At 41.3% G+C, this 21,277-nt stretch overlaps 1 protein-coding gene across 1 annotated transcript in view; it reads left to right on the forward strand.

Annotated features, from left to right (window-relative positions):
- Positions 1 to 21,277, forward strand: part of FAM186A (family with sequence similarity 186 member A) — a 78,089-nt gene that overhangs the window by 49,089 nt on the left and 7,723 nt on the right. Inside the window, exons 4-6 of the mRNA XM_086713417.1 lie at positions 3,037 to 9,706; positions 17,415 to 17,607; positions 20,355 to 20,506. Of these exons, the coding sequence (XP_086569543.1) occupies positions 3,037 to 9,706; positions 17,415 to 17,607; positions 20,355 to 20,506 (7,015 nt within the window). The remainder of the gene's footprint in view (positions 1 to 3,036; positions 9,707 to 17,414; positions 17,608 to 20,354; positions 20,507 to 21,277) is intronic.

A 21,277-nucleotide genomic window follows, 5' to 3' on the forward strand; every position in this document is an offset into this window, starting at 1 on the left:
TATTCCTTACACAGTGCCCCTCCCCTCAGTTTGTTCTCTATAGTTAACAGTCTCTTATGGTTTGTCTTCCTCCTTTTTTTTTTTTTTTTTTTGGTTTTCTCTTTCTCCTATGTTCATCTGTTTTGTTTCTTAAATTCCACATGAATGAAATCATATGGTACTTGTCTTTCTCTGACTTATTTCACTTAGCATAATACACTCTAGCTCCATCAATATTGTTGCAAATGACAAGATTTCATTCTTTTTTTTGGCTGAGTAATATTCCATTGTATATATATCGCACATCTTCTTTATCCATTCATCAGTCAATGGACAATTGGGCTCTTTCCATAATTTAGTTATTACTGATAATGTTGCTATAAATATTGGGGTGCACGTGTCCCTTCGAATCAGTATTTTTGTATCCTTTGGGTAAATATCTAGTAGTGCAATTGCTGGGTTGTAAGGTAGTTCTATTTTTAACTTTCTAAGGAATCTCCATAGTGCTTTCCAGAGTGGCTACAACAGTTTCCAATTCTCTAATGACAGATGACACTGAACATCTTTTCATATCCTTAGTTGCCATCTGTATGTCTTATTTCTTGCCTTCATTAAAAAGAAAAATAACAGGTTACATCCTTTGATTACTTTGAAAATAGTTATTTAATGGAATGGATCTGATAGAAATTCTGTAATACATTTACAGAAGTGTTGAAAACACATGGATATATGAGTGTTCACTGCAAGCCACATTTACAGGAGTGTTATTTCAGTGAATAATGTAATATATTTAGAGAACTGTTTAAAAACACATGCAATAAGGATGCTTACAAGAGCTGTATGTGCATACTACTTTGAGAAGAGTGTTATTTCAAGGAATGGATGTAATAGAAATTCTGTAATCCATTTAGAGAAGTCTTTAAAGACACTTATAATGAGGATGGTTATGAGAGTTGCATGTGCATGGTACTTTGGGAAGAGTGTTATTTCAGGGAATGGATGTTTTACCTTCATTTTTTGAAGGATAGTTTTCCTGGATATAGAATTCTCGGTTAGCAGTATTATTCTTTCACCACTTTGAATAGTCATCCCACTGTGTTTGGGCCTCTTGTTTCTAATCAGTGGTAAGCTGTTAAATTTACTATGGCTCCCCTATGCTTTGATTTTTTAGTCTCCTTTGATTGTGATAAGTCATTTTTATCTTTTTACTTTAAAGATTCTTTGTCTGGCTTTCAACAATTGACTATGATGTATCTAGGTATGGATCTTTTTGTATTTATCTTAGAGCTCAATGATCTTCTTGAATGTGTAGATTAATGTTTTTCATCAAATTTGGGATGATTTGGCCATTATTATTTCCTCAATATTTTTTTAAAAAGTTTATTTTTTTAAGTGTTTTTAATGTTTATCTATTTATTTTTGAGACAGAAAGAGAGCAAGTTGGGGAGGGGCAATGAGAGGGGGGGAGAGAGAGCATCCCAAGCAGGGTCTGTGCTGTTAGCACAGAGCCAGATGCAGGACTTGAACTCATGAACCATGAGATCATGACCTGAGCTGAAATCAAGACTTGGACTCTTAACCGACTGAACCATCCAGGCACCCCCAAAACTGGACATTTTAGATGACATATTATAGCAACTTTAGAGTCTGACTTCCCCTATAACCTCCAGGGTTTCTTTTTGCTCCTTTTTTCCTTTGCTTTTTAGTGATTTGTCTGGATTAATGCAGTAAAGTCTGTCTCCCCAACAGTGTGTGGCTGCTGACATCTTTGCTCAGTTCTTTTTTTTCCCTCATTTTTGTTTATATTTTAAAGCTTGAATTCCTAGGGGTCATCTTTGGGTCAGCATAACTTAGTGGTCAATAACTGGCCAATCATTAAGTGATCCCGATTGATCCAGTAAGGCTTCTATTCTTTACTAATGGATCTGTGTGTGAGTTAAGGAAGTATTGTTTTAGACAACGTCCCTAGGCATGTGTTTTTTCCCTGCTTTATTCCAGATCAAATCAGCCCCCTCAGGCAGTAGAGCTTCAAGGCTTGACTCACTCTTGTAGAACTACCAGGTAACATGGCTTGGGGGAGTTGGAAACAGAAGAAGCTCCAGGCTAAAACATCACAGACTTCCAGTTCTTACTGAAGTTTAGTAATTTTTCTTGAAAAAAATGCTTACCATTTTGTTGTATGCTTGCAGTCAATTTCCAAAGTCCTAAAATCATTGGCTTGGGCAGTTTTGTCAAGTTTTATCATTGCTTTTATGGGAAAAAATTTTGCCGAATTTCTCATTCAGCCATTCTGGAAATCCCTTCAAATGTTTGACTTTTTTCTGCTCTTTTGTGACTCTTCTGAAAGAACCAAGACTAACTGTGATTCAGAAAAGTGAGAAAAGAAGGACAGGAACCTAAGAAAGAAAATGGAAAGCACCAAGCATAATCAAAGCCAAAGGAAAGTTTTGGCTTATGTTATATCTAATCCCAAACTTATAACTGAAGGTAAGCTGAGATCATAACTAAAGACTAAAGACTAAATTTTGGAAGCAAAATTCTAGGTAATTGTGGGAAAAAATAATACTATTTACTTTGGAGGTAAAGGTTTTTTTGTTGTTTTTTTTTTAAGATTTTATTTTTAGGGGCACCCATGTGGCTTAGTCAGTTGAGCATCTGACCCTTGATTTCAGCTCAGGTCATGATCTCACAGTTGTGACACTGAGCCTTGCATTGGGCTCCATGCTGAGTGTGGAGCCTGCTTAAGATATTCTCTCTCTCTCTCAAAAAAAATAAATAAATAAAATAAAAATAAAATCTTTTTTTTTTTCTTTTTCTTCTTAAGTAATCTCTACACCCAACGTGGGGCTCAAACTCACAACCTTGAGATCAAGAGTCATATGCTCTATAGACTGAGCCAGTCAGGTGCCCCATTGGAGCCAAAACTTTATGATGAATCTTTATCCTATACCTATCCATAATTTAGGCTAAAGTCCTAGGCTTTAGCATAGATAGAGCACCACACAGAAGAAGAAATGCAATCTCATTATTTTATGTTTTGTGGTTTTTTTCCTCCAGCATCTAGAGGTACTCTATGGAAATCTTGGAAAGAAAGGGTTATAAAGCGACCTGCAACAGCTCATGCTTTAAGACCAGATCAGATGATTAGTGATGAATTTGCAACAAATACAAAGGTTTCAGAAATCCAAGATATGCTACAGGAACTCATAAACACTGCAATGTTCAATAAATTGGAAAACAATGCTATTAAATATATATCATCAACAATAGTAAACCTTTCTAAAGCTTTGAATACACTAAATGATGAAGTAAAAGTTTTTACCCTCCAAAGTGCTAATATGTATATAAATGAGACAAGTGAAAAAGAAAAAGAGCTCTCTCTGAAAATAATACGAGATCTCAGTGAACAAAATGAAATACTTCAGCAGAAACTTCAAGATGCAGAAGAAAAATATGAACAATTTATTTGGTCCAAAGGTATTGTAGAGCAACAACTACCTACAGCATTACCCACATCAACCTTGAAAGCGTTGCCTGAGCTTTCTCCACAATCATCCATTGCCATTAGCAAAACTGACATAGAAGACAGTATGGAAAATATTTTGGCTAAAGAATTTGAAAACATTATAGACGAGGCCCAAACACAAGAGACCAAAGCCTTGGGGATCCAGTGGGACTCAGCATTTTCATATACAGCCCCAGCTGAAATGACCCCAGATTTAATTGAACGACAATACCCTTTATCTGAAAAAAACCAAAAAGAGTCTTCTGAAGGTATCACTGAAGATAAGGTGTCACTGAAGAAAGATGATGACCAGTATCAATCACAGAAGAAAAAGCAAATTAAAGGCTCATCTATGGATGAGACCTCTGGATCACATCTTAGTGATGATAAAGGTAAACAGAAAGAGACCAAACTTGATCATGACTTGGAGCTACAGGCACTGGAAAATAATAGAAAAGAAAGGAAACCCTTTTCTGAAGCCAAACCAAAGTCATTCGCAGAATCAAAAAGTCGCTATGTCCCTACTGACTACCCTTCTACTGACACAAAAAGACAAAGTGGCAAAAGTGGAACAGGTAGTATGTGGGAAAGACTCAGGAAGGTCAAACCTGAGTATTCACATGACAAAAGCCAGATTTCTTCAGAGAGTAAAGAAGAACCCACCACTGAGTCAATGGACAAAGAGAGCAAAAGTGAGATGAGTAGCCAAGCAGAGCAATTCAAATTGACTGAACTTGGTTATTCCTCTGAGAAAATGAAAACAAAAGGGAAGAAACGTCAGATCTCTCCAAGAACCACCACAAGCAAAGAGGGAAAAACTGAGGATATCATAGTCTTAGCCAAGAAATTCAAGTCTCCTGAACTTGTTAAATCACAATCTAGGATAGCAAAGGAGACTTCAGAATCTACCAGAGTTCTAGAAAGCCCAGATGGCAAAAGTGAAGAGAGTAAGCTAGAAGAATTTCAAAAAGCTATAATGGCTTTCCTAAATGAGAAAATTGATAACATAGGAAAGCCTTTGGATAAAAAGGCTGTGCCAAAAGAGGAGTTATTATTAAAAACAGCAGAGGTTGAAAAATTAGAAATCATAAAGGCAAAAATGGAGGAATACTTCCAAACTGTGGCTGAAACTGTGGCAAAAATCTTGAGAGAATACAAAGACATAAAAAATGCAGGACAAGTTGGAGAGAAACCTATGAAACGAAAAAAGGAAGTCTCATTTATGCCAGGATTGCATTTTCAGAAGCCAATTAGTGCAAAGGCTGAAATTAGCACCTTACTCTCATCTAAGAGCATGGACCCATTAATTGACAATTTAATACAAATGATCTTGACTGAAATAGAAGGTGAAAGAGATGCTCCAGTAGCCTCAACAGTAGGGAGAGACCACAAGGAAAAGGAAAAACAGAGGTGGGATGAATATTTGCAAGAAGGTCAAGAAAAAGTATTTGGTGAGGGTCTCAAACACCATTTGCAAGAGGAAGGGAGTTTCTGGAAGAAGAGCCATGAGCTGATAAGTAAAAAATTGGAGAAGGAAGAGTCATGGCTCCAAATGAAGGAGAGAAAGCAGAGGCAACAGAAGCAGAAATGGTGGCAGGAAGAGGAAGCATGGAAGGAACAACAAAAACAGACTGAACAAGATGTCGAGCAAATGCAAAGAAAAGAGAAAGGATATCAGAAGCCAAAACAGCAGCAGCTGGAGGCATGGAATCAAGAAATGGAAGAACAATTGGTACCCCTGGAGGAGGAGGAGGAGGAGCAGATGAGGCCAGTTCAGAAGGGACTGAGACACCCGAAGCTAGAAATAAATAGGGAGAAAGAAGAGAAGCAGAAGCCAAGGAGAAACATAGAAGACCATGGAAGGCAGAAGCAGAAAAAGACAAAGGATCAGAGGAAGATCAATGAGAAAAGTTCTGACACACTAGAAAAGATGTTCAGACAAACTTCAGTGACGGTGTCTCCCAAATGGAAGAGCATACCGAAAGTAGCATCCCAGTTACACCAAAGAAAAGTGTTCCATGGACATCTGAAGACATTAGAAAATTTTGCTGATGGAAAGCACCCTATACCAATCACTCCTTCTCCATCGACACAATCGCCATCACCTGGGGCCTTTCCAATTTCTGGACAGTCTCCCACAAAGACCTTCACTCTAACTCCTCAACAGGCCCAGGAACTGGAGATCACTATCACCCCTCAAAAGACCAAAGAACTAGGCATCACTGTGGCCCCAGAACAGGCCCAGGCACTGGGGATCAGTCTTACCCCTGAGCAGGCCCAGGAAATGAGCATCACTGACACTCTTCAAAAGGCATTGGGGATCACTGTCACTCCTCACCAGGCTCAGGCACTTGGGATCCCTCTCACTCCTGAGCAGGCCCAGGCACAGGGGATCACTCTCACCCGTCAGCAGGCACAGGCCTTGGGAATCACTCTCACCCCTGAGCAGGCCCAGGCACTCAGGACCACTGTCACTCCTCAGCAAGCCAAGGCACAAGGGATCACTCTCACCCCTCAGCAGGAACAGGCACTGGGGATCACTTTCATACCTGAGCAGACCCATGAACTGGGGTTCACCTTCACTGATAAGCAGGCACAGGCACATGGGATCACTCTCACCCCCAAGCAGGCCCAGGAATTGGGGATCACCCTCACTTATGAGCAGGCCCAGGCACTGGGGACCACTGTTATTCCTCAGCAATCTCAGTCACAGGGGATCACGCTCACCCCCGAGCAGGCCCATGAACTGGGGTTCACCTTCACCGAGGAGCAGACCCTGGCACAGGGTATCACACTCACCCCTGAGGGGGTCAAGGCACCGGGCATTACTGTCACCCCTGACCAAGTACAGGAAATGGAGATCACTGTCACCCCTCAGCAGGCACAGGCACTGGAGATCATGGTCACTCCTGAGCAGTCACAGGCACAGGGCATCACTCTCACTTCTGAGCAGGCCCAGACACAGGGGATCACTCTTACCCCTGAGCAGGCACAGGCAGGGGGGATCACTCTAACATCTCAGCAGGCCCAAGCACTGGGAATCACTCTGAGCCCTGAACAGGCCCAGACCCAGGGGATCACTCTCACCCTTGAGCAGGCCCAGGCACTGGGGATCACTCTGACCCCTCAGCAGGCACAGGCAGGGGGGATCACTCTCACCCCTCAGCAGGCCCAGGCAATCACTCTGACCCCTCAGCAGGTCCAGGCACTGGGGATCACTCTCACCCCTGAGCAGGCACAGGCAGGGGGGATCACTCTCACCCCTGAAAAGGCCCAGGCACAGGGGATCTCTCTCACCCCTGAGCAGGCACAGGCAGGGGGGATCACTCTCACCCCTCAGCAGGCCCAGGCAATCACTCTGACCCCTCAGCAGGCCCAGGCACAGGGGATCACTCTGACCCCTGAGCAGGCCCAGGCAGGGGGGATCACTCTCACTCCTCAGCAGGCCCAGGCACAGGCGATCACTCTGACCCCTGAGCAGGCCCAGGCAAAAGGGATCACTCTCACCCCTGAAAAGGCCCAGGCACAAGGGGTCACTCTCACCCATGAGCAGGCACAGGCACAAGGGATCACTCTGACCCCTGAAAAGGCCCAGGCACAGGGGATCACTCTCACCCCTCAGCAGGCACAGGCACTGGGGATCACTCTGACCCCTCAGCGGGCACAGGCACTGGGGATCACTCTCACCCCTCAGCAGGCCCAGGCACAAGGGATCACTCTGACCCCTGAACAGGCCCAGGCACTGGGGATCTCTCTCACCCCTGAGCAGACCCAGGCACAGGGGGTCACTATGACCCCTGAGCAGACCCAGGCACAGGGGATCACTCTCACCCCTGAAAAGGCCCAGGCACTGGGGATCACTCTGACCCCTCAGCAGGCACAGGCAGGGGGGATCACTCTCACCCCTCAGCAGGCCCAGGCACAGGGGGTCACTCTCACCCCTGAGCAGGCCCAGGCACAGGGGGTCACTATGACCCTGGAGCACACCCAGGCACGGGGGATCCCTTTCATCCCTGAGCAGGCCCAGGCCCAGGCCCAGGCAATCACTCTGACCCCTCAGCAGGTCCAAGCACTGGGGATCACTCTGACCCCTCAGCAGGCCCAGGCACAGAGGATCACTCTGACCCCTCAGCAGGCCCAGGCACAGGGGATCTCTCTCACCACTGAGCAGGCCCAGGCACTGGGGATCACTCTGACCCCTCAGCAGGCAGAGGCATTGGGGATCACTCTCACCCCTGAGCAGGCACAGGCACTGGGGATCACTCTCACCCCTGAGCAGTTCAAGGCATTGCTGGTCACCCTCAGCCCTGAGAAATGCCAGGGCTTGGGTTTCATACACACCCTTGAGAAAGTTCATGCATGGGAGTCTCCTCTCACTGCATCACAGGCCCAGAAATTGGGCATCCCTATCACTCCAGAAAATGCCTGGGTCCCAGCTGTCACTCTTACCCCTGAACAGACCCAGGCTTTGGGTGCCCCTCTCTCCTTAGAACAGGCTCAAGCATTAGGTATTTCTCTCTCTCCAGAACACTTCTGGGAATCAGATAAATCAGACAAATCCCATGTCTTAGGATTTCCCCTTACCCTTGAGCAAGTCCAGCCTTTGGGAGCTCCCTTCATTCCAGGGCAATCCCATCCCATGGGGGTAGATGACCTAAAATCAAGAGCACCTCTCATTAATGAACAGCTCTCACCACTTGGTGTCCATCCTCTTTTAGAACATACCCTGAAAGTTGGGATTGTGCCTGTTACTGATAAATCTGTCACACCAAGTGCTCCTCACATTTCTAAGAAGTTACCCACATTGGATCCTTCCAGTCTTAGATCACTTCAAAAATTGAAGGCTTCTGTCCTTCCTAGGCAATCCCCAGCATCTGCTGCTATTGCTGAGAAATCCTCTGCATTGGAGGTCTCTCCTATTCCTTTGCAGATATCACAGTCTCCTCTCTCCCAAGCCCCTGGTAAATCACTAGGAGTGAGAATTCGTTCTGAGCCTGGGAAACTCCTTGCACCACAGACTTTTCCTTCCTCTAAACAGACCCTGTTTTCTAAAGGTCAATCCACCTCTGTTGAGTTTGTAGCACCAGAGGTCCCACTGACTCCTGAGAAATTTCCCATAGCTGAGACCCTGCCAACTTCAGGGCAGCCTCTTACACTGGAGACCCTTCTCGGCCTTCAGCAGTTCTTTTCCTCTTGGGGCTCTAGGACTCCTCAGCTACCTCTGATATCAGAAGCCCCTCTGGTCTCCAGGCAGCCCCCTATATCTGGAGTCCCACTCACCTCTGCACAGATTCCTGATCTCTTGGCTCCTCTTTCTCCTAGGAAGCCCTTGGTTCCTGGAACCTCTTCCATCCATGGGGAGCTCCTGGAACCTAGACCCTTAATACTCTCTGAGCAGCCCCAGGCATTCCAGCCCGCTGCTACCTGTGATCAATCTCGCTATCTACAAGCCCCTTCTCCCCTTGGGCAGCGTCAAGCTTCCCCACTGTGGATCCCTCCCACCCCTGGGCATCTTCCAACATTATGGACCTCTCCAACTCCTGGAAAGCCCCTGAAAGATTTGTCCTCTTCTGTCTCCAAGAAAAGTAAGGAAAGATTGGCAATTATTTCTTCTCTGAAACCTAATTCAGCATTTGTTCATCCCAGTGCTACTGATTTCAAGGTAACTCAAGCCCCTTTCACCACTAAGAAGTTCCGAATATCAGAGGCGTCTGACACTTTGGAAGAAATCCCGATATGCCATGATCCTATTGCCATGGAACAATTTAGAACATTTCAGTCCTATCTCACCAATTACAGGACACCAGTATCACAAACCCCTTACATTCCGACTCTCATGAAGCCTATAACATCACTACCCTCTCTTACAACTAAACTACCCAAAACATCACAGATCTCATCTTCTGAATGGGACCAGAAATCCAAGTTCTCCCCTATAGACAAGTCCTGGATACTGACTTCAGTTTCAGGTACCAAGAAACCCAAGATGCTGGTGCCCCCTTCCACTCCCCAAGAGCTCAAAGAGCAGAGATATTTTGTTGATGTAGAGGCTCAGAGAAAGAACCTGATACTCTTAAATCAGGCCACAAAAGCTTCTGGACTTCCTTCACAACTACACACAACAGCTAGGAATCTCATAATTGAGACACTTCATACGGACACAGTTCGGCTGGGATACTTATTCCACAAGTACATTGCTTACAGGCTGATCCAGCGTGCAAGGTAGATGTAATATTGAAGGTTCAGTTTTCTGGTTTAGTCCTGATTTCAAATATCCTCCCTTCATTGCTCTATAAGTATATACATGTTTGTCGGATTAGATGTTCTAAAATATTCTCTCTCTTTTTTAAATTTTTAACGTTCATTTACGTTTGAGAGCAGAGAGAGACAGAGTGTGAGCAGGTGAGGGGCAGAGAGAGAGGGAGACACAGAATCGGAAGGAGGCTTCAGGCTCCAAGCTGTCAGCACAGAGCCCGACGAGGGGCTCGAACTCACAAACTGTGAGATCGTGACCTGAGTGAAGTCGGACACTTAACCGACTGAGCCACCCAGGAGCCCTTCTCTCTTTTTTTTAGTGCTTATTTTTGAGAGAGAGAGAGACAGAGCGTGAGTGGGGGAGGGGCAGAGAGAGACACACACAGAATCTGAAGCAGGCTCTAGGCTTTGAGCTGTCAGCATAGAGCCTGACACGGGGCTCAAACTCACAAACCGTGAGATCATGACCTGAGCCAAAGTCAGATGCTTAACCAACTGAGCCACCCAGGTGCCCCTAAAACATTCTCTTACAGAAGGTCTGTGGAATGAAGCCTATTTAAGATAGCAAAAGGAGATATATCTTTTTGGAAATAAAAAATGTTATATGATCTATTTCATCCATTTATATCTCTAGCAGAGATGCTCAGATATATTTTGTGGATCATTTTGATCTCCAAAATATCAACTTCAAAAGCTTAAAAATGCTTTTAGTTTTTCTAAATTTCTTTCATCTTCTTGAGTTCACCAGAAGATGTATGATTCTTAAAATGGGAGATGGCAGGTTATATACAAGGTGTTGCCATGGTAACCTTGCTGCTGAAGCAACTTGGAGGAAATAGGTCCTGGTCCTGATTTTTTAAAATTGCAAAAAAAAAAAAAAAAAAAAAAAAAAAAAGATTGCAAATATAGGGGTGCCAGCCAACTGGTGGCTCAGGCAGTTGAGCATCTGACTCTTGATTTCAGCTCAGATCCAGGTCATGATCTCATGGTCGTGAGATCAAGCGCTGTGTAGGGCTCTGCACTGAGCATGGAGCCTGCTTAAGATTCTCTCTCTCCTTCTCCCTCTGCCCCTCCTGTGCTTGCACTTGCATGTGTTCTCTCTCTCAAAAACAAACAAACAAATAAAAATAAAAATTGCAAATATCAGAAATAGGTCAGGGAAAGCGACAATTGTCCTGCTATCCTTAGCACTTATGTTTGAGATTACCAACGTATTAATTTGGGGATATCTTTCACCTCAAATTACAAGAGGTCACACTAAAACCTATACTAGAAAGGGTTATCATTAATTACAGGAACAACTTATGCCATTTATTTAACAAACATTTATTAATGCCTACTATGCGCCAAGTATTGTATTAGGTGCTAAGGATACAGTAGTGAATAAAGCAGACAAAGTACCCTGTTCTCATGAAATTTATACTTTTAAGGACTGAATTAATTTGAGACTAAGGATTGGAACAGCAAGATAAAAGAGACTTATTCAAGATGTAATCAGAACTTTTCATTTCAAAGCATAAGTAATCAGATTTGTCGACAAATATTTTACTCTATACCGGTCTTTGGTGTTCTCTTTCTTTCTTTTTTTTTTTTTTTAATTTTTTTTTCAACGTTTATTTATTTTTGGGACAGAGAGAGACAGAGCATGAACAGGGGAGGGGCAGAGAGAGAGGGAGACACAGAATCGGAAACAGGCTCCAGGCTCCGAGCCATCAGCCCAGAGCCCGACGCGGGGCTCGAACTCCTGGACCGCGAGATCGTGACCTGGCTGAAGTCGGACGCTTAACCGACTGTGCCACCCAGGCGCCCCTGGCGTTCTCTTTCCAGACTGAATAATCCTTGACCTTTTTTTTTTTTCCCCAGCAAAATAAAAAAAAAAATATTTAATACACAAAAAACAACAACAGAATCAACAGGTATAAAAGGCGTTACACGGCACAAAACCCAAAAAGATACAGAGCTATTAACTTACTGGTGCTTAAAATGACTAGACAAGGACACATGAAAATGTCTCCTTTCCTCACTTAGGGAGCTATACTATTCAAAAAGTTATTTTAAAATGCCCTTTTTTTTTTTTGCTCCACTTTATGAAACCACACTTACTACTCATGTTGATTATGCCCACCCAATCAAGTAGTTATTTGGAAAATTGTATGTTTTCTATAATGAAAGTGCATTTTGTGCCACCTTGTCAAGTGCAAATAGAAAATTTCTGTACGTCAAGACCACAGCAGGGCAGTTGTATCTACCATTCAAATTCACACACACTTCTCTCAGATCCTAGAGATGGAACTCTTTTCTAGCCAAGAGCTTCATATCAAGGAAAGGATATATAAGCTAGAAGTGTGGGTAAAAGGAAGAAACATAGGCCCTGCTAGGCAGGCAGAGAGTGAAGTTTATGCTCAGCTTCCAGGACATGTGAATATTACTGGACTTTTTTAAAATTTATTTTTATTACTTTTTTTAATCTTTGTGTTTTGATTCTGCTTTTTGCCTTATAGAAAACTTTGATTTTTATATGTTCATATCATTATTTTTGTTTGTTTCATGTTTTTATTTTTATTTAAATTCTAGTTAGTTAATATGTAGTGTAATACTAGTTTTAGGAGTAGAATCTAGTGACCTATCACTTACATGTAACACCGAGTGCTCATTACAACAAGTGTCTTCCTTAGTGCCCATCACCCATTTAGCCCATCCCCCCACCTGCCTTCCCTCCAGCAACCCTCGGTTTGTTCTCTAGACTTAAGAGTCTTTTTTATGGTTTGCTTCTCTCTTTTTCCCCCTCTGTGTTCATCTGTTTTGATCCTTAAATTCCATATATGAATGAAATCATATGGTATTTATCTCTGATTGGCTTATTTCACTTAGCATAATATACTTTAGCTCCATCCACATAATTGCAAATGGCAAGATTCCATTTTTAATGGCTGGGTAATATTCCATCATATATATGTTCCAGATAATCTTTTTAAAAAAAATTTTTATGTTTATTTTTTTTGAGAGAGGGGAGGGGCAGAGAGAGCAGGAGACATAGAATCTAAAGCAGGCTCCAGGCTCTGATCTGTCAGCACAGAGCCCAATGTGGGGCTCGAATCCATGCCACTGAGATCATGACCTGAGCTGATGTTGGATGCTCAACCAACTGAGCCACCCGGGCATCCCTAAACTATTTTTGAGCAAAGAACACTTTGTAGAACCTCTGTAAATGAAGATTCCATAATTAAATGCTAAAATATAGTTTTAGAGTTGTATTAGCACAAGATCAATGTAATATATCTGAGAAGCAAGAATGGAGAGGATGTAAAATTAGACCAGATGATGATAATAAGACATTTCATTTCCATACATATTGAGGAAAGTCCTCAAAGGTACTAAATATTATGGTGACCTGTCAGGATTTATCATTTAACTCATCAACATTTCTGAACATAGCAACCACTATTTGCTAGGGACTGTGTTAGGCCTAGGGGACTGAGGGTGGCAGGATATAAAGGTGGACAAGCCATATCCCTGCCTTGAGGACATTCAAAGTCAACTCAGAGAGACACCCACACAAACAGGTGATTATATGTGGAAAGAACAATGATGGTACATGTACAAAGTATACAGAAGAGGACTGAAGACAGGAGAGTTAGGTAAAACTGCTAGACATCCAGACCTTTGGAGGCAGAGAGTCTAGCAGAGCACAGGAAAGAAGGAAGTAAAAGCAGTGCATGTACGTGTGTGTGTGTGTGTGTGTGTGTGTGTGTGTGTGTGTGTGTAAACCACTTTGTTGCTGGTAGAATACAAAGAATAAGCAGGATATGGCAAGAGAGAAGACTGCAAAGATAGGCTAAGTCAAAAAGAATCCTAAATGGCATGCTAAAGAACTTGTATTTTATTTTGTATGTGATAGAGGATAATTGAAACATTCCTAACAAGGGAAGTAAAATGCCACTAATATGGAAGGTGGATTTAAGGCAAGTAAAACTTCATGCAGAGGCATAAATTAGGGCCAGATGGCATCCACCCAAAAGTTTTGAAGGAGTATAAGGGTATGTAATCAAATAACCAAATGTACAGTATTTCCTGTTGTCTGGAAGGGATTCTATGCTAGGGTGATATTTTAACACTAACTCCCATCAAGGAAGGGCATCCATGCCAGGCAATCTGGTGGAATCTGTAATAAAAGGAGAATCACTGCACTCTTGAAAAAGTGAAAACTGATAGACTAAAGGAAATACAAGTTTTGTAGGGAAATCAAACTTGTTTAATCTAGAATTCTTTGAGGAAACATTACATGGACAATGAGAAACTAAATAAATGATTTAAAGCTAGTTACGTACATACACAAGAGGTTATAAAGCATCTACAAAGAAGAGAAACTTTAGATACATTATTGCATTTAACTTGTAGACGAGGAATCATTCAGGAAGTTCATCCTATTTGCCAAAGTTACACAGCTAGTAAGTAGTAGAGCTACTACATATGAATTCAAAAAGCTCATTTCCAAAGTCCTGTAAGTCTAAAGTACTATACTATATAGTATGGTATAGTATAGAATGCTGCCTTGAAGTAGGAAACTATAATGATTTTATATCCAAATTTTAATCATGCTTTCTCTTAAACACAGACTTTGAAGTCGGGAACATCTTGGCTCAGATTTCCAGTTTTGAATCTCTCTGAGACTCAACTGTGCTGTTTGTAAAATGGATGTGATAATATTTACTTCGAAGAATGGTTGCAAAGATTAACTGAAATAATGTATTTTATTTTATTTTTTAATAATGTATTTTAAATAATGAAACATTTAAATGTAAATTTTAAAACATAAATACAATCTAACACAATGATCGACCCATAGTGGATGCTCAGTAAGTGTAAAGCACCTTCCCTTGGATTGTGATGCTATATCAAATACTGTAAAAAATATTCCTTAGGAGGGAGGAGAGATTTTATCAATACAAGTGGAATTTTCTAAGAGAGTGGGAACAAAAGGTAAGAAGATTTGAATGGCCATGATTCTAGAGAGGGCATTTTAAATAATTAGATACTTCAGCAGTTACTACTAGACTCAGTGTTTACATTAATAAAATTAATTATCTTTAAAAAGCCATGAACAGGGGCGCCTGGGTGGCTCAGTCGGTTAAGCGTCCGACTTCAGCTCAGGTCACGATCTCGCGGTCTGTGAGTTCGAGCCCCGCGTCGGGCTCTGGGCTGATGGCTCAGAGCCTGGGGCCTGCTTTGGACTCTGTGTCTCCCTCTCTCTCTGCCCCTCCCCCGTTCATGCTCTGTCTCTCTCTGTCTCAAAAATAAATAAACGTTAAAAAAAAAATTGAAAAAAAAAAAAGCCATGAACAATAGGGGAGCCTGGGTGGCTCAGTCGGTTAAGCTTCTAACTTTGACTCAGGTCATGATGTCACGTTCATGAGTTTGAGCCCCATGTTGGGCTCTGGACTGACAGCTCAGAGCCTGGAGCCTGCTTCAGATTCTGTGTCTCCCTTCCTCTCTGCTCTTCCCCCACTCACGCTCTGTCTCTCTTTACCTCAAAAATAAATAAACATGAAAAAATTTTTTACAAATCCATGAAAAATAATTTCTCTAAGCGTGAAATGAAACTATGAACTTTCTGAAGTTTCCAAGAATTCATTACTGAATTATGATTTTAATATGAAGTTTAAATGTGATTTCAATAAGGAAGAATTATGGAGAAAATCTAAAAGACTGTGTGAATAGACAGAAAAATAGTAGGAAAGATCTGGTGTGAAAACCAAGGTTTATTGGAGAGATATAATGCATAGCATAGTGATTACAGTCAACAATATTGTATTTAAACTTAAAGTTGCTCAAAAACCAAATCTTGATTGCTCTCCCCACCCCCCCCCAAAAAGATACTTATGGGATGTGATAGAGGTGTTAGCTAAGGTTACAGTGGTAATCATATTGCAATATAAATGTATCAAATCAACACGTTGTCCACCTTAAGCTTACACAATGTTATGTCATTTGCATCTCTTATATATACAACATATAACCATTATATATATATGGGAACAATGTTATTTATAGGAATGGATATGGTAGGCATTCTGTAATGCGTGTAGAGAAATGATTAAAAACATGTGTAATAAGGATGGTTATAGGAGCAAAAAAAAAATCATAAGATATGAAAAAATAAGGCTATTGGAAAATAATTAAAATTAACCAATTAATATGGAGTTAACACATTTAAGTATTAAATAATCCATATATATAGTATGTTCTGAGTTACTAATTATAGCCCACAAGAGACCTAAGAGTTATTCTGTGTGTGTGTGTGTGTGTGTGTGTGTGTGTGTGTGTGTAAAATACATATATTCAGAAGAATATCTGCAATGGGTTATCATTGCCTACCCTCCTCACCCCACCCCCCAAAATCCAAACTTCTTAACGTGCCTTTTATGATCTTTCAGAAGCCAGCAATTTCAGTATTGTCCTCCACTGTATCCTTTCACAGATCTATGGTCTAAAAGTCTCGGAATACTCACCACTCCCAAAATATAACTCATTTTCTTGCCTTTGTTTATAGTATTCCCCTGATTCCTCCTCCTCTTTCCCTAAACTTTAGTGACAGAAAGATTTACCTGAGAATTTGTTTAAAATACTGATCCTGAATCCTACAAGATTTTGATTCAAGAGGTCTAGGAAAGCACCCTGGAATCTACATTTTCAATAAGCACCACCACCACCCCATCACCCTGCCCAGATGATCAGTTCAGGTGATCAAGGTCCCCATTTTGAGAAATATTGGTATCGTGGAAAGAGAAAAGATCTGGGTTTGCTTCCCTAATCTATTAATTATGTAACTTTGAAAAATTACTTAACTTTGCTCAGATTGCTTTTCCTCTCCTATAGAACAGAGATGGCAAAACACTATCTGTTTAAGAGACACAAACTTGGTGGTATGCATTATAGTAAAGAGAGAGTATATTTTTATGACTGTTCCTCAAGATCCTATGTAACAACTTCCTATGAGGTCTTCTTTATTCCTCTTGTTAGTATGAATTACGCTTTCCTTTGTGCTCAAATAGCATGTTTATAAATAAATAAATAAATAAACAAACAAACAAATAACATTTTAGAGAGCGTGCAAGTGGGGGAGAGGGGCAGAGAGAGAAGCTTAAGCAGACTCCACAGGTGGAGCCTGATGCAGGGCTTGATCCCACCCACAACCCTGGGATCATGACCTGAGCTGGAATCAAGAGTCAGACACTCAACCGACTGAGCCACCCAGGTGCCCCAGCATTTTTATATTTCTGTTTAGCCTTATTTCATTCTATTTGACACAGTTAATTTATTAGTCTCCTATTCTGGCTTGTAAGTGCTTTTAAAGGCAAGGACACTGTCTTTCTCATAACTGTATCGAGTACCTTCTATAGGTCTTATCAGTACTAAAGTTTTAACATAATAATAAACAACACTACTGTAACACTAAAAAACTCCAGAGTTTATGAAAACTTGACCATCATATAGTTTTTTTGAAAGTTTAGTCATGTAACGAACCAGATTAAGGTCTCATTAAGCAAGCCTCCCACCCCTATCACATCCCTCTCTACTTACTACTGATGAGAACTGAAAGTAACTAGGTTCAGGTTTGCTTAAATTAGGATCAGTAGTTATACCGATCTCACTCTTGTTAATTTTTTTTTTCAAGAAACAACCTAATCAGGCGATTACAAGTGATCAAAAACACCGGGAAAGGTTATGAAACCCGGAACCTCTACATAATGCTGAGCAGAATTGATGAGTACCAGAAAAAGGTGATGCAGGTCTGGACCAACAAGCAGAAGTCTTTAGAGCAGAAACGGAATCAGTGCCTGAGGAAAATGATATTCCTATTTAGCCAGGTATCTTGTTTTCTATTCCCTCTCCCAGTGTGTTGTAAGAAAAATGAAAGTGGTAAGCTTTGAAAATAACATTTACCTGGAGATGTGTATATTAGTTTCCTAGAGCCGCTGTAACAAGTTACCACAAACTTGATGCCTTAAGACAACAGAAATATATTCTCTCCATTCTGGAGGAGAGTTTGTGGAATCAAGATGTTGGCACGGCTGGTTCCTTCTGGAGAAATTTGTTCCGTGCCTCTCTCCTAGACTCTGGTAGCTGTCAACAACCCTTGGCATTCCTTGGCTTGTAGCTGCATAGATCCAGTCTCTGCCTCTGCCTTCTCATGGCCTTCTTCCCAATGTGTCCTATATCTTCTTTTCTCTCTTATAACACCATGTATCATTGGATATAGGACCCACCTGATTAATCCAGGATGATCTCATCTTGAGGTCCTTAATTACATCTGTAAAGACCCTTTTTCCAAATAAGGTCACATTCACAGATTCTGGGTGAATATATCTTTTGAGGGGTTTACCATTCAAGCCAGCACACCATGACCTCAGTGAAAACTCTTAAATTGACAACAGGGATGCTGACTGGACTCCCTACATGGGAAAAGATTAGAATTGGAGAGACTTCTAGAAATGCTCAACTCCTTCCTAGTCAACCCACATCTACCAGTCTCTAGATATAAAACCTCTTAAGTCACCACTCTCCAACAGATTCATGATGGTTACTTTTCTCCTCAAAACTATCAGAAAGCAAATTTTAATAGCATGAATCAATAAAGGAGATAAGAGTTTACTGAACTTGCTTACATAGCACCACACACAGAATCTGATCCTGTTAAACTCTGGCAAATACTCATTATGTCCCAGAGCCCCTCTGAGATAACCATTAGTATGCTTTTGGGGGTGACAGTGGCCTTCCAGAAAGTTACAGGGCTGAGATTAGAATTATTTGTTCTGGGACTACATGCTCAAAATGGAGTTCTGGAACATTCTTGGAGTTCTAGGACTATTTTATATCTATATATCTTTTTCTTTCACTAAATTCATTTATAAAATTACTTGCTACTTTTTTTTTGATTTTTTTAATCTTTATTTATTTTTGAGAGAGAGACACAGTGTGAGCAGGGGAGGAGCAGAGAGAGAGGGAGACACAGAATCCGAAGCAGGCTCCAGGCTCTGAGCTGTCAGCACAGAGCCCAACACGGGTCTTGAACTCACCAGCTGCGAGATCATGACCTGAGCCAAAGTCAGATGCTCAACCTACCGAGCCACCCAGGCGCCCCATATATTTTTTTTAATGTTTGTTTATTTTTGAAGGAGAGAGACAGAATGCAAGCGGGGGAGGGACACACACACACACACACACACACACACACACACACACACACACACAATCCGAAACAGACTCTAGGCTCCGAGCTGTCAGCACAGATCCTGATGCGGGGCTTGAACCCATGAGCCGTGAGATCATGACCTGAGCTGACGTCGGACACTTAACCAACTGAGTCACCCCGTTGCCCCAAATTACTTGCTACTTTAAAAGATACAGATTTTTCATCATAGCCTGATCCAAATTAGACATAACTTTCCAGGACAGCTACTTTTTAAATATCAAAGCTCTTTGATTAAAAAAAAAAAAAAAAAAAAGGATGGGGCGCCTGGGTGGCTCAGTCGGTTGGGCAGCCAACTTCGGCTTAGGTCGTGATCTCACGGAATGTGAGTTTGAGCCCTGCGTCGGGCTCTGTGCTGACAGCTCAGAGCCTGGAGCCTGCTTCAGATTCTGTGTCTCCCTCTCTCTCTGACCCTCCCCTGTTCATGCTCTGTCTCTCCCTGTCTCAAAAATTAAAAAAAAAAAAAAAAAAAGTTAAAAAAAATTAAAAAACAAAAAGGATATTTTGGACAGTTTTTGGTTTAAAAAACATGGCCAATGTAGATGGAATAAAGCAAAATGAGCTGGCGGTGTCAAGAAGTGTCTAATAGGAATCACAACATCTAGAGCGCTTCAGAGGATGAATAAGGGTCTGTGATCAGGGAATACAGGATCTAGATGATGAGGTGATTATTAAGGCAGAAGAAGGGAGAGGGAAAAGCAAAAGGGAGAAGAGGGTACAAGTGAATAAATGCCTTACAACGCTCAAGAGTTTGTTTCTGCTAACAGATCGTGCAGGTTCAAATCAGCCTCACCACATATTAGCTACGAGACTTTGGGCAAGATCTAAAATTTTCTGAGCTTCAGATCTCTATGTGTAAGACAAAGGTAACAACAGTACCCACCACCACATAAGGTTGTTGTAAATGCCAAATGAGTTAATATATAAAAAGCATGTGACATTCAGTAAGTATTCAGTAGGTGTTATCATTAGCTTTGCATAGTGCTTCACAATATATGGGGTGCTGCCATAATACATATTATCTTATACAACACTCACAGCAACCCTGTGTCATTATCCTTGTTTTAGAAATAGGGAGAAAGAGGTTAGATAAAATTAGCAACTAACCGAAACTCACAAAGCTAGGAAATTGGAGGGGTAGGACTATAGCTTATGCAGGCTTTTATATAACATAGGTGCCTCCTCTGCAATTTTGTGTTGGAGGTGAAGGTGTGTTTAGGAGGAAGGGAGAAAGAGGATGGAGGAAATGGATTTGTAAATCCATGGAAAAGAAGAGTCACCGTTTAGCTAGGGCCAGCTCAGATCTTCCTAAAGACTCTTATCTTTTCTCCCCATGGTTTCCTTTTCTGATTTATTTATTTTTAGCTTCAACAGACATATAGATTGAATCTTAGTCAACCTATCCCTTGCATCATCGACAAAAAGCAGATACCTGCCTCTACCAAATCTGTTCAACAATCATTCCTAGAGCTGCTAATAGAAGAAGACAGAAAGTCTGACACATTGAAGAAATTTCGGTATGTGGTAGGAAAGACTGACATTAAACCTTCTCTGGACAACATGTGGGACCTCTTGCTTTTTTTTTTTTTTCCTGTCCAAGAGCTTCTCCTTCCCCTCAATTATGATGTGGTGCAGTGGAGAGTCTAAGGTAGTATTACTTTTCTTAGCTAATTTAACAAGAGGCTTACTTACATATATTTCTACTTAAATATTTAACATCTAATTTTGAGTTCCTTTTTTTAAAAACTGATGCTGGTCTGCTCCTTGCCTGCTCTTTTCCAGGGGTGATGTAGGTCCAGTTTTCTTTTTAGTGACTCCCCTTCATAACAATTTCAAGACTGGGGCTCTCTTGCCCCTACAGGTGACATGACAATAATGGTCCTGGAGGGAGACAGACTGATGGCATCCCTTCTTTATAATGTTTGGGTGCCTCATCTCACATGCATGGGCTTACTCCAAAGATTCAACTAGGAGTTTAATTTTCCATGTCATTAATTGTGAATGCTAAAGACTTTAACTAACTCATTGGATGAAGCATAACTTTTTGAATAAAGTGTTAGAATTTCTTTTCCCATACTTTTGAACTTATATCTAACTGAATCATAACTAGTGTCAATAGATTTTTTCAGATGAAAGGTTAATTTCATTAATCATATGAGGACATACATTTATAGATTTGTGGAACATTTGTTAATTTGTGATATTCTACTTGAATGTGAATTGTTTTATTTTTGCCCACTTAATTCAGTTCAACTTTAAATTTAAATTAAATTAAGTTAATAAAGCTG

This window comes from Puma concolor, chromosome B4 (genome assembly GCF_028749965.1).
Source record: "Puma concolor isolate L17-30 chromosome B4, mPumCon1.1.hap2, whole genome shotgun sequence".
Taxonomy (NCBI): Eukaryota; Metazoa; Chordata; class Mammalia; order Carnivora; family Felidae; genus Puma; species Puma concolor.